The sequence below is a fragment of the Pararge aegeria genome, chromosome 14 (genome assembly GCF_905163445.1).
Source record: "Pararge aegeria chromosome 14, ilParAegt1.1, whole genome shotgun sequence".
In the NCBI taxonomy this organism is placed as follows: Eukaryota; Metazoa; Arthropoda; class Insecta; order Lepidoptera; family Nymphalidae; genus Pararge; species Pararge aegeria.
Window position 1 is genome coordinate 3267780 of NC_053193.1, and position 13791 is coordinate 3281570.

Here is a 13791-nt window from a genome sequence, read left to right on the forward strand (position 1 = left end):
TGATCTTATAATTGCTTAAAACGATTGACGCCCGATTGGCGCAGTTTGCAGCAACCCTGCTTTCTGCGCCCAGGGCCGTGGGTCCGATTCCCACAACTGGAAAATGTTTGTGTGATGGACATGAATGTTTGTCAGGGTGTTTATATGTACTAAGTATTTATGTATATTATTCATAAAAATTATTTATCAGTCGTCTTAGTAACCATAACACAAGCTACGCTTACTTTGGGGCTAGATGGCGGTGTGTGTATTATCGTAGTATATTTATTATTAAAACGCACGTAACTTGGAAAAGTTAGAGATGCGTGCTGGGAATCGAACTCGGCGCCCCGAAAGTCGAGCACTTACCATACGCTACCATGAGTCATATATAATTAGATAAATACAATAATGCGATTCTTTTTTACTGTCGTCATGCGTATTAGCTAGTGAAAAAACATGAATTTATTACGGTACCTCTGTAACTCATCGTTCTCGGGCTGCTTCCACGGGATGTCCAAGCAGATGGGGTTGCCAGCCATCTGGGCGTATTGAGGGTTGTTGACGCTCATCGTGTAGAAATACTCGCGCCAGATCAGCTGACCTGTTACATTCACAACCGAATCAATCGGTAGCTAAAAATGGATTTGTCCTGATCATACAACGTGTAATCCAATCCTCATCAACATAATTGCATCCGATTGAAGTCCACTGCTGGACATAGGTCTTTTGTAGAGAGTTCAAAACTCTACTGTACTCGGCTGCTTGTTTCCAGCGGCTCCCAGCGACTCGTTTGATGTCGTCTGTCCACCTCGATGCGGGCCCACCAACGCTGCGTTTACATGTGCGGGGTCGCCATTCCAACACCTTGGAACCCCAACGGTTCTCCGAGCTATGTGCCCCGCCCATATCCACTTCAGCTTTGCAACTCGCTGAGCTATATCGGTAACTCTAACCTTCTACGGATCTCCTCATTTCTGATTTGATCACGTAGTGATACCAATCCTACTTAACATTATAAATGTGAAAGTGTGGATGTTTGTTACTCGATCACGCAAAAACGGCTGAACTGATTTGGATGAAATTTGGCATGCATGTAGCCTTTGACATGGAAAAGAACATAGGCTACCTTTTATCCCGATTCCTTAAGTAGTTCCCGAGGGAAAATTGAAAATTGTTTACAAGCTAAGCCGCGGGCAGACAGCTATGAAATTTGGTATCAACTACGCTATGGAAAAGGGCTTGTACTTTCTATACCGATCGCTCAAATAATTCCCCTGGAAGGTTTAAAAATTGTTAACGATTCGCTAGTTTCGGAGCGAAACGTGCGTGTGAGGGTACATTGCCGAGGATCTGTTTGGTGTGGAGTATAAGGATTGAAGAAATTATAATTTACACCTTATAGATTTTCCTATTGTTCGCGGACTATAGCAAATTAAGCTTAATTTTCATAATATATCATGGAATTCCGCAAAGTAACGCCTGCTTCTATCAAATAAATTGTTCTAGTTTGATCGTCCCATCAAAGTAAGGAATAACCTACCAGTAATGAACTGGGTGGTGGCGACGCGTCCCTGATGGACCTGCTGGAACAAGTCCTGAAGACACCAGTAGAACCTTAAAAATGAAGAAAAAAAAATGTGTAAGCCGTCACGCGACGCGCGATGTGAAACATTGAAATTATTTTATATAAGTTACATACATCGATCACTATTACGACGAAAATCAGATATAGCGAACTGAAAAGATAAAGCATTACAATTTTTTTCCATAAAATAATGACTGTTTACTACATTATTATTAAAAACAAAATAAAACAAATCTATATTAATAAATTTTAAAATTATTTATTTGATAAATAAAACTGACTAAAGCTATTATATAATATTCCCTGACCACTATATATATCTCTCTATCCTATATCAATATTTTTTAATAATTTAAAAAAAACCTATTTTAAAAATTTATTTCAAATAGCGACAACTTAACTAGTCATTGAACAAATATTCCATCATATAGCGGGCAATGCGTCGTCACGGTCTGTATCGCCACGCCTACAACAGTTTACCCGCGCCCATAGATGTTTCACATCAAATACTATGAAAATACTGTGTTTATAAGGGCTGACCTTTAGAGGCCAACAGGCCCGAGAATCCTCTTAGAATGAAAAGGGTTAGGTCTGTAGTCAGATAAAGAAAAAAATGTGGTTCATCACACAAAATAAATTCCAGTTGTGGGAATCGAACCCTCGTCCTTGGTCGCAGAAAGCAGGGTCGCTGCCCACTGTGCCAACCGGCTGTCCAATACACCTATACAATGAATATCTATCTTCTATATATATAAAAGAGAAAGTGTGTGGGTATGTTCCGTATAGGCTCCGAAACGGCTGGACCGATTTCAATGAAACTTTTAGGGAATCTCCGGATTGACCTGGCGAGTAATCCTGTAAAGTTTGGTGACGATCGGAGCACTCCTATTTTTGAACTGTCAAACTGTCAAATACAGCTTTTATTTACTATGATGATATTCTATTGTTGGGTGAACATGGGTGTAGATAATGATCTTCATCCGCTCGAGAAGAGAATAGAAGAGAATGAATACGGAGAGAAATAAATGATTTAATATATTATGAGACTTAAATTAAAAATTTAATGATGTAATTTATTGTTTAAATAAAATAAAGCAAAATTTAGCCCGGCGAAGCGGGCCGGGGACGCTAGTAATACATAAATATATACAATATTGTCAATCCCCCAAATTAAACAGAAGGGATGTCTAAGGTTCCGAAGATTCAGACAAAAAATTATCTTTAACAAGTTTTTTAAAATACTACCTACTGACTGTACCTCTTGGATTTCAAGGGGCAAGGCATTCCAAAGCTTAACAGCCTGAATAGTGGAGGGGTTAAGACTCACCGGCGTACGGACAAACAGCCGAAACGAAGCGCAGGGCTCAGTGATATCGGCCGGCTCAACAGATCCGGGTTGCCGTGTGTTGGTAAATACGCGCCTCTGAAAAAAAAAACAAAATTACATTAAAATAAATTGAGTATTATGTAAGTTTATAATAGAAAGAAATAAAGAAAACATTATTTATTTTATTTATTTAAACATCTTTATTGCGTAGTAAATGAGAAATTACAAATATACTTAAAAAGAAATTAAAAGCAAAAGGCGACCTTATCACTAAAAGTGATATCTGCCAGGTAACCTTAACAATAGTACACTATAATACATGAGAGACGGGAAATCGCAATTACAATAAACAATACATAAATTTACACACTTAAGTAAATACTACTAAAAAATAATATAAATTTATTTGGAAATACACACACTAGAATTAAAATACAACTTAATAGTCTACACAACAATTATAGGAACGGTGTAATCCCAAAATGGTCTTCACTCAGCATGTTTGCAGTGCCTGTTAAAGACACAGCGCTTATCTTCCGTGAAGCCAGACGTGACGTTTGGACGGTAGGCACTGACAGAGCGACGCTTAAAAACTATGGATATGCTATGAAATAATAGATTTTAAAAGTATTATATAATTTTTAAAAAAATGTGTAATCTATATATATATAATGAAAATGGTGTTCCTTTGAGGCTCAATCACGCTTAAACCACTGATCGTATCGACATGAAACTACCACCATTCGATGCGAATTTTTTCCTAGATGGTTTATGGCTATTTATTTTTCGAATTCTAACGTTCCTTCATTTTTTTATTGCTGTTTTACTTTTATGAACATTTATCCCGCTAATAAAAACGTTTTCTCTTGATTCTTTTGTTTTCATGGATTTCAACGGAGTTTACTGAACGGATAATGTTCTTTTACATTCAGCTAAGAATCTACTCACGGAAGTGGAGAACGGCTGGACCAATTGGGCTTTTTTTTATCTTCAGAATTGTCAGGAGAAAGTTTTGTATGTAAGAAAATTTTAAAAAAGCCCGATAAAAAGTTAAAAATTTCGATGATAATCGAAGAATTCCCATCTATATAGTCACTCACCACGAAATCTCGGGAACCATAAGACTTAGATACGTGAAACTTGCTAGGAATATTACTTTTGCTATGTAGAGGTCAGCTATGAATATATTTTAAGAAATTCATTCCCCAAAGGGGATTGCGGGGGCGTTAACAATGAACAATTCCCGTTTTTAAACTATAGCTCCTATAGACTTCAAATTTGGTAGGAATCTTCTGTAAGAGGTGTAGAAATAGGCTATGAACGAATTTTACGATAGCTCACCCCACAGGGGGTTGCGGGGGTGGGTATTAACAAGTAATATTTTTAATTTTCCAGCTAAAGCTCCTACAAGCTCCAAATTTTGTAGGAATTTTCTATAAGTGATGTAAAAATGATTTATGAACAAATTTTACGATATCCCACCCCAAAGAAGATTGCGGGGGCGTTATCTATCTATCTATATATATATAATGAAAATGGTCTTCGTTTGAGGCTCAATCACGCCTAAACCACTGATCGTATCGACATGAAACTACCACCATTCGATGCGAAATTTTTCCTAGATGGTTTATGGCTATCTATTTTTTGAATTCCAACATTCCTTCATTTTTTCATTGCTGTTTTACTTTTATGAACATTTATCCCGCTAATAAAAACAAAAGATAAGCATTTTCTCTTGATTCTTTTGTTTTCATGGATTTCAACAGAGTGTATTAAACGGATTATGGTTTTTTACATTCAGCTAAGAATCTACTCACGGTAGTGGAGAACGGCTGAACCAATTGGGCTTTTTTTTATCTTCAGAATTGTCAGGAGAAAGTTTTGTATGTAAGAAAATTTTAAAAAAGCCCGATAAAAAGTTAAAAATTTCGATGATAATCGAAGAATTCCCATCTATATAGTCACTCACCACGAAATCTCGGGAACCATAAGACTTAGAAACGTGAAACTTGGTAGGAATATTACTTTTGCTATGTAGAGGTCAGCTATGAATAGATTTTAAGAAATTCATTCCCCAAAGTGGATTGCGGGGGCGTTAACAATGAACAATTCCCGTTTTTAAACTATAGCTCCTATAGACTTCAAATTTGGTAGGAATCTTCTGTAAGAGGTGTAGAAATAGGCTATGAACGAATTTTACGATAGCTCACCCCACAGGGGGTTGCGGGGGTGGGTATTAACAATTAATATTTTTAATTTTCCAGCTAAAGCTCCTACAAGCTCCAAATTTTGTAGGAATTTTCTATAAGTGATGTAAAAATGATTTATGAACAAATTTTACGATATCCCACCCCAAAGAAGATTGCGGGGGCGTTAACAATGAAAATTTTCAATTTCCAAGCGATAGCTCCTATAGACTCCAAATTTAGTGAGTGTTCTATATGTAATATAAAAATGATCTTCGAGCGGATTTTACAATGAATCACCTCCAATACGGTTCGCGGGGGTGGGTGTTAACAATAAAAAATTTCAATTTCGAAATATAGCTTCTAAAAATTCTAAATATGGTAGGAATCTTTTATTATTCACATAAATAACATCTCAAAATGGATTTCAATAAAGTCTACTTCCGACAGGAATTGCGGGGGTGGGTGTTAAAATCTAAAATTTTTATTTCTAACCTATAACTTCTACAGACTCCAAATTTGGTGGGGATCTTCGTGTATGTAGGGATATTCGTGTATTTCCTTACAACAATCGTCTTTTTGGCAGCGGAGAAAAAGTCATTGAGAGGTTTCAAAAACTTAACTTTACATGTTTCCAATCAACGGACTAAGAATTTTACATTCATTTTACTTTTGCAGACTACATAACCGACGAATTCTTTTATTGCGGGATCGCGGAAATGTAACAGATTAAAATGAATGCATTTTCCAAGCACATGAGATGTGGAAAAGAAATTTAGTTACTTATTCCAATAGAATTCATAAAAAACATGCACAATTAATTTTCTATAAAAAATTGATGTCACGGAGAAAATTTTAGTTAACAGAAAATTCGGCGCACTTGAACCTAGACAGATTTCAACTTCACATATGAGACTTGCAATGACTTTAACTTAAACTTTCAATGCTCATTTCAAATTTTTTTCTTCATGTCAATTATTATTAATTTTTGGAAGAAAGGCACGGAAATGTTATAATGATTGCACATTGAAAGTTACAATGAATATTAGTGAGAAAAATCACCTGGATGAAAGATACAGGCTAAATCGATGGAATTTGGAATTTGAGTAAGTCTAAACAATATCGATGCTTACAGTTCTATCCGCGGGGCCTATTTATGTTCATACAAAAATAAAAAAAAAGGAAAATAATAAAAATATGAAAAAAATAAATAAAAATGAAACATAAAATGTAATTTATTTCCTTTTTCAATTCGCCTAGCGAAGCGGGCGGGAAACGGCTAGTCTATATATATAAAAGAAGGTCGTGTTAGTTACACTACTTATAACTCAAGAACGGCTGTACCGATATGGCTGAAAATTGGTAGGTGGGTAGCTTAGAGCCAGGAGACGGACATAGGATACTGTTTATCCCGTTCGACAGTCCTTATATATATATCTATATTCTACATCTGTAAAACAAAGTCGTGTTAGTTACACCATTTATAGAGAACGGATGGACCAATTTTCATTATTTTTGATTTCTTTGATTCCTGTTAATCCGGAATAGGAGAATAAGTATTAAAATACAATATTTTTTTTTAATTTAAAATCAAAACAATTATCTAGCCGTTCATTAGTAACAAAACACAATTGACAGCGCACGTCAAGTTGTCTATACCTAATCGTAAAACTGTTGATGTGACCTATAGAGAGATTCCGGAGTAAGATGAGTTTCATGTATTGTACTTTATAAAGACATTGAGAGGTAAAATATACTAAGGCGAAATGAAATTCGCGGGGTTAGCTAGTAATAAATAAAAATAATATAAAAGATTTGTATACATGTAGTATGTATGTTCATGTAAGTTTATTTTATTTTTTTCTAACATACTTTATACACCATCCACTTTCCACTTTTTTATCGGCTTCGCACGCTCGGGTTGCCTTTAAAAGATCACTTTTAGTGATAAGGCCACCTTTGCACCCTAGCACTTAGTACTGTTACTGTTATCCTTGTATTTTTCTTGTTGTGTTGCAATAAAGATTTTCTATAATATTCTGTAATTGCCAAGGTGTTTGTTTTTTATGTGTTTATAAGCTATTCGGCTCATTCTTCATTACTAAAGGTCGTCAAAGTCACATCCGGATTCAAATTCCTCAATAGCCTTGCCAGTAATACGGAGGCCTGTGAGAGACTGCACTTGGCCAGAACAGCGACGGGTTGACCAGTCGCGTGGTCTTTTATCCTTCATCATCATCATCATCATATCAACCTGGGCACAGGTCTCCTCCACAATGAGAAGGGGTTAAGGCCGTCCAACACGCTGGTCCAGTGCGGATTGGTGGACACAAACCTTTGAGAACATTATGGACAACTCTCAGGCATGCAGGTTTCTTCACGATGTTTTTCCTTTACCGTTGAAGCAAGTTACATTTTAGTTGCTTAAAACGCACATAGCTTAGAAAAGTCAGAGGTGCGTGCTAGGATTCAAACTCTGCCCCCCGAAATTCCTACCCATTGCGCATCTAGAATCCCGAGTGTAGCGAGGGTTTTAGGGGCGCCCGAAACGTAGGCAGCTTTATCCCTGTGTTGAATACTATACTTTTCACACATCGCGAGGCAATCAATTCATGTTTTGGAGGGATACCCTAACCCTAGCTAATCCAGGATAGTAAGCAAGCGTCGAGAAAATGTGACCAAAGTAACTAAGAACATTCATGTAACAATGTGGAGAGCCTGGTGTCGATACATAGCTCGAGGATCTAAAGCTTAGTTAGATTTCAGCTCAACGGCTGAACCCATAAAACCACAAAATTAAGAATTATTAGAAACCGTGTACACGACTAATATTGAAGCATCAAAAACCACTCCACTTTAGTAGTGTTTCTCCCCTCTGTCTGTTCTGTCTGTCCTGTCTACAGTACAGGAATAATTCTCCTTTTCCACAAAGAACATAATCAAGACGTACTTTTAACAATGGCAATTTAGTTTAGTTTTTAAATGTCTTATATCTTTAAACGAGCAATTCTTGTACATACGAGTATATAATCGGAATCTTGGAATCGGCTCTAAAGATTTTCATGAAATTTAGTATACAGGGATTTTTGGGGGCGATAAATCGATCTAGCTAGGATTCATTTTTAGAAAATGTCATTTTATTCGTGTTTTCCGGTAATAACCGATTTGGTGCAGACGAAGTTGCACGGGTCAGCTAGTATTTTATTAACTTAGGTACGAAGGTTAAAGAGGGGAAATGACCGGCAAAGTTCTAATTATTTACTTAAGCATTCGAGTCAACGAAAATTTACCTGCAAAATGCCTCATACTCGACAGCCAAGCGATTCTGCATCTGGCTCAAAGCGGCCGTCTCACCTCCTACCCAGCGTATCATGCGGATGTCCTCAGTTTCCAAGAAAATTCCCAGATCTTCAGGTTTCGGGACCTGCAAACGGCGTAAGGTATATTATATCAAGTACATTTTCTATTCACACTTCCGTCCATTGAACAATACTATAGGGACCCTTTTTATAAACATAAATAAATAAAAATAAATATTATCTAGCCCCAAAGTAAGCGTAGCTTGTTTTATGGGGTACTATGATGACTGAAGAATATTTTTACGAATAATATACATAAATACTTATAAAATATGTACAGATAAACACACATACAATGCAAAACACACATTGTTCATCACACAAACATTTTCCAGTTGTGGGAATCGAACCCACAGCCTTGAACTCAGAAAGCAGGGTCGCTGCCCACTGCGCCATTCGATCGTTTATAATTTGTTTGAATTTTTATTTAATAATTTATTAAAAAGCTTATGCCCGTTTTCTCTAACGACGAACAAGGCAATGCTTAAATAAGTAACGCCTAAACTAAGGAGACTCCTAAACGTCCACGTTAAATAGTAATGGATTTTAGAATCCGCGATAACTTCTACATTAAATGTCCGATTGGAATGAATTAAAATTAATTTTACTGCTATTTAAATTTCCTTGATGATAAAACTATTTATTTAAATAGGAATTAATACTGCGATACTAATTTAAGACACAATCTATTATCAATTTAAGGATACAAAAGCTATTGCGACATATCTATGAAAGTTGAGGATAATTAATTATTTTGTTTCATATTTAATTTATTGTATTATTTTTAAGTAAATATCCTTTTCATATATTTTATTTATATTGGTAGTTACTTATTTATTTATTTGTATTTGTTGTTTTTTAATTAAATTAGATTTAATGATTTAATGATGAAATGAAATGTAAAAACTCAATATAAGTTTTCTCTGAAATAAAAGGCTATTTTATTTTATTTATTTTATATTTTACATGTACATGCACCACCTAACTATTTTCTGTATTTGTTACTTCGCCATTGGGTGCGTGGAAGAAATCAATATGAAGCGATAAGGCAGCCAAATTGTATACGTTATTTTGTTATACTTTTCTTTTTTATGTACTTTTTGTGGTGTGCAATAAAAGTATATTCATTCATACTTAGATATCTTCTCTAACGGACTTGTATAGGAGATAATGAGTACTTTAGTCATGTAGTACAATGTTTTTATGTAACATGTAGTTTCCTCAGTGCACGCCAAGAAATGAATTTTATAGGCAAAATTTTGCTAATTTGGGTTTCATCATTGCAATATTCTTAAGGTTCTCTAATTTTTTTTGAAAATTATTTATGACCTATGTTACTATGTGATAGTTTAGCTTTCTTTTGGCGAAGAAATTGTAAACATCGATCCAGTTATTTCGGATACAAATACAAAGAAAAAATCTTTCCTATTTAAAACATTCTAATTTTTAAATTCAAAATTTCTTTATTCATGTAGACCTATCACAGGCACTTATGAAGCGTTCATACATATATGTATGTGTTTACATAATCGTAAGGGGATGGTGATAACTTCGTTCGCCAACTTAAACCTAAAGCTACGAGGGTTCCAAACGCTCCCTGGTCTAAGAAGAGCCCACAACAAACTTAGCCGGTAAAATATTTTTTTTTGTTATGACCATCTCACAGTAATTTTATACTAATCTATAAAGTTAGAGCAACTCAAACCCAAGCTTTTTTATCGTTTAAGTAATCCTTAACATTATAATAGGATTTTTCTGTTAGCTTTCGTTTTATAAAAACTTTGAACTTATTGAGTAGTACATTAGTATAGATAAGTATAAAATTATTTATACCGTATCATATACAGTGAACTCCTTGTAGAATCTATCGGTAAGAGTCACGAAGTTGACTCCCGTCAAGTCCACGTCATCCACAGGCCGGGGAGGGTTCCCGATGATGCCCACGGTGTGCTGAAAAAAAGCAAAAATATGATCTAAGGAAATAATTTTTCGGCACAACAAGTGGCACATCTTTGTTGGTAGGTTGCTAACTAGCCACGGCCGAAGCCTCCTAGCAGACCAGAGAAAATTCAGATATTATAAAATCCCCTAATTGCCTCTGCCGGGGATCGATCCCGGGACCTCCCACTTAAAGTCACAGCGCTCACCGCTGCGCCAGAGAGGTTGTCGAATTCGTCGAGTATGCCATATTTTAATAAAGAGAATTAAATTAATTCTATTTATTAAAAGCATGGTTTTTTGGCTTGTAATTTCAAAAACAAGGTTTTAATGGCAGGCCCATTTGGGCTGGGTTCATCACAACATTATTCAGTTGTGTGAATCTAACCCACGGCTTTTGACTCAGAAAGCAGGTACAAAGCCCACTGAGTCTGTCGGCCGTCAAAAAAGAAACAAGAGGCTTACAAAATGATAAAGTATTTTAAAAAACTAAGCTTAATTTGCTAAAACGCACTCTGGGGTACTCAATTCCTCTTTAAGAGCGGGTATAAAGCAAATAAAAATAAACATCTCCCGAGGATGCTCCGGCGTCGGGGCGAAACGTGCGAAATTAAAACGACATCTGTTTCTATAAAGATTGAAAAAATTATAAATTACACCATATAGATTCTCAAGCTTTTCGAACAGTATATCAAATTAAGCAAATTTTTCATAACACAGCATGGAATTCCTCAATGTAACGTCTAGTTAATTTATCTGTATTTTATAAGTATTTATATGTATTATATTCATAAAGATATTCAACAGCTATCTTAGTACCCATAACACAAGCTACGCTTACTTACTCTACGGGCTAGATGGTGATGTGTGTCGTAGTATATTTATTTATAAAAAAAAAAAAAATGTCTAGACTGGTGGAAAGGTCGAGGTAGGTGTGACTGTGTTGCTCTTACCAGGAACATCTCATAAGTGAGGGGTGGAATGCCCCCGTTCGCACGGATGACGGTGTCGGGATCCCACAGGGTGTGGGAGACGTTCTCGCGGCACCCTACCCCTATCTTACGGCAGAGGCTCCTCACGCACTCGTCACGGGCTTGCCATATCGGCTCGCAGTCTTGCTCGAAGCATATTTTACGAATTCCTGTCAACCATAATAATAATAATATAAAGTAAATAAAGTCTTTCTTAAAAACAGTTTCTTTAAATTTTAAATTTTTATACTATTTTTTTTTATACATTTTTAATAGTGTTGTTAAAAAAGAAATGAAGCCCACTTAGGGATAAAGAAAAAACAGTGTTGTTTTCATTTAAATAATGTAACGTTGTAAAATAAAAATTTATTAAAAACCCTCGACTTTCAAAATTATGTGAGAAAGAAAGAAAGTATTCTTTATTGCGCACCAAAACCCAATACAACAACGACATTAAACAACACATTGAATATAATTAGTACAATTGTCGGCCTTATCGCTGAAAAGCATTATCTGCGAGGCAACCTAACTGTATAGCACATAATGAGTGTCATGTAGGTTATGGATGTAACAATAATATATTTAAAAAATTAAATTTATTGAGACATATATGTATACATAAATAAGTATATACATAAATTCTTAAATATATATAAAAACACAATGCAATGTGGATGAAAAAGAGTATAAGCCTTTTTGGTAGGCTTGGGCTTCGGCTAGTTACCAGTTACCACCCAGATTAGGGTTATGACTACCATACTCCCTAACAGGTTAGCCCGCTAGCATCTTGGAATGCATCGTCACCACTAGGTGTGATTGCAGTCAACGGCTAGTTTGTAGAGGAATAAAAAAAAGGCCTAAAGACGCCAAGGATATTATAAAAGGAAAAGTTTAAATATGACAAAATCGAAGAATTGGAATAGAGTTGTTACAAACAAAAGTTTAGGGAGTAAAAAGTATGCTAAAGTGTTCACTAGTCACTTAAATTCAGCTAGGTATTCAGCATGCCTAATACAAGGAGTTCCAGAGTCGTACAGCTTCAACAGAAAAGGATCTAGAATAGAAGGAAGCTTCTATTCTAGATCCTTCCTCTACCTTATCTTAAAGATTTCAGCGCATAATAGCGCTGAAATCTTTAAGATAAGGTTGTCGTCAGATAGAAGAGAATGGCTGTTAGTATCACCAACAAAGGCAAACCGCTTGTCAAAGAACCGATAAGGAAGAAGAAGAAGAAAAAACATTTTATTGCACGTATAACATACAGGAAAAGAACCAGTAAGGAGTATACAGTACACAATGTAGACATACAAAGGCGGCCTTATTGCTGCAAGCAATCTTACAGGCGACCTTTGTAGATAGGAATTGCAGCAAGAGAACGGCATAGTAAAGAACGGGTTGGTGCGGCCATAAAAATATTCACAGTAGACACATTGTACAAATGTATTGTGTAAAAACATTTTTACAATGTGTGAATTGTGTACTTTTGCCAAAGGTTGTCTGAAAGAGATCGCTTTAGCGATTAGACAGCCTTGGCACACCTAAACTAGATTTGTAAGTTTTATCTATTGTTTCTTTTTGTTTTGGGTGTGCAATAAAGAATTTAATAATAATTATTATTCTACATTATTCTACCAGTCAAGCCTACAACTAACAACAAAGTATTTAACATTTAAATTGCCTCTCGAATTTTCAGCACAACTTATTTTTATTCCCAACTGACAGTAGGTCAGAAGAATTGTAGGACACCATGATATTATACTCTTACCGAACTCCTCCCAGAGACTTCGGAACACGGCGTCAGGTTTTCCTTTAATCATGTGCAGCCGACCACCGTACTTCTTGAACTGGTTATCCAGATCGTTCAGGGCCTCCAACAAGTAGCGCATGCGGTTGTAACCCACAACCTTGGTACCTAAAATAAAGTCAAAAGTAAAATATTTCTTCATTCAAATAGACACAAATATAGCACTTTTGATGCGTACATTACATGTAAAATATAACAGAAGTGAGTTGATGGCGCTAACTAAATTCGTCAACTTAAAACTAAAGCTACGAGGGTTCCAAACGCCCCCTGGTATAAGAAACCCACAACAAACTTAGCCGGTTTTTGTTTTTTATCACCATCTCACATTGTCACATAAAACTATTAAAAAAGCAACCTGGTTAGAGCAATCATTTACAATCTCGAAGATCTCAGAAGCAGAGTGTTAACACAAGGCAAGTGGGTAATCCGATGGGATACTATACTACCAGCCAACTGCAGTTCAGGGCACAGGTCTCCCTTCAGAATAAGAAGGATTGGATACGGCTTTAAGATCATCATAGAGAACTCTCAGGCATGTAGGGTTCCTTTGTTGTTATTATTACAAAGAACCTTAATATTAGGAGCGTAAAGATCATTATCAGGCGTGAACGTAGCGTGTGTACTTAAACGTGTTTCTGT

The 13791-nt window shown here is 35.9% G+C and overlaps 1 protein-coding gene across 3 annotated transcripts in view; it reads right to left on the bottom strand.

The window, feature by feature from the left end:
- Positions 1-13791, bottom strand: part of LOC120629408 (cryptochrome-1) — a 36842-nt gene that overhangs the window by 8966 nt on the left and 14085 nt on the right. For all 3 annotated transcript variants that reach the window (XM_039898348.1, XM_039898347.1, XM_039898346.1), the window contains exons 3-9: positions 13114-13260; positions 11331-11518; positions 10273-10389; positions 8371-8504; positions 2895-2990; positions 1523-1596; positions 457-583 (exon numbers count right to left, since the gene is read on the bottom strand). In XM_039898348.1, coding sequence (XP_039754282.1) covers positions 457-583; positions 1523-1596; positions 2895-2990; positions 8371-8504; positions 10273-10389; positions 11331-11518; positions 13114-13260 — 883 coding nt within the window. The remainder of the gene's footprint in view (positions 1-456; positions 584-1522; positions 1597-2894; positions 2991-8370; positions 8505-10272; positions 10390-11330; positions 11519-13113; positions 13261-13791) is intronic.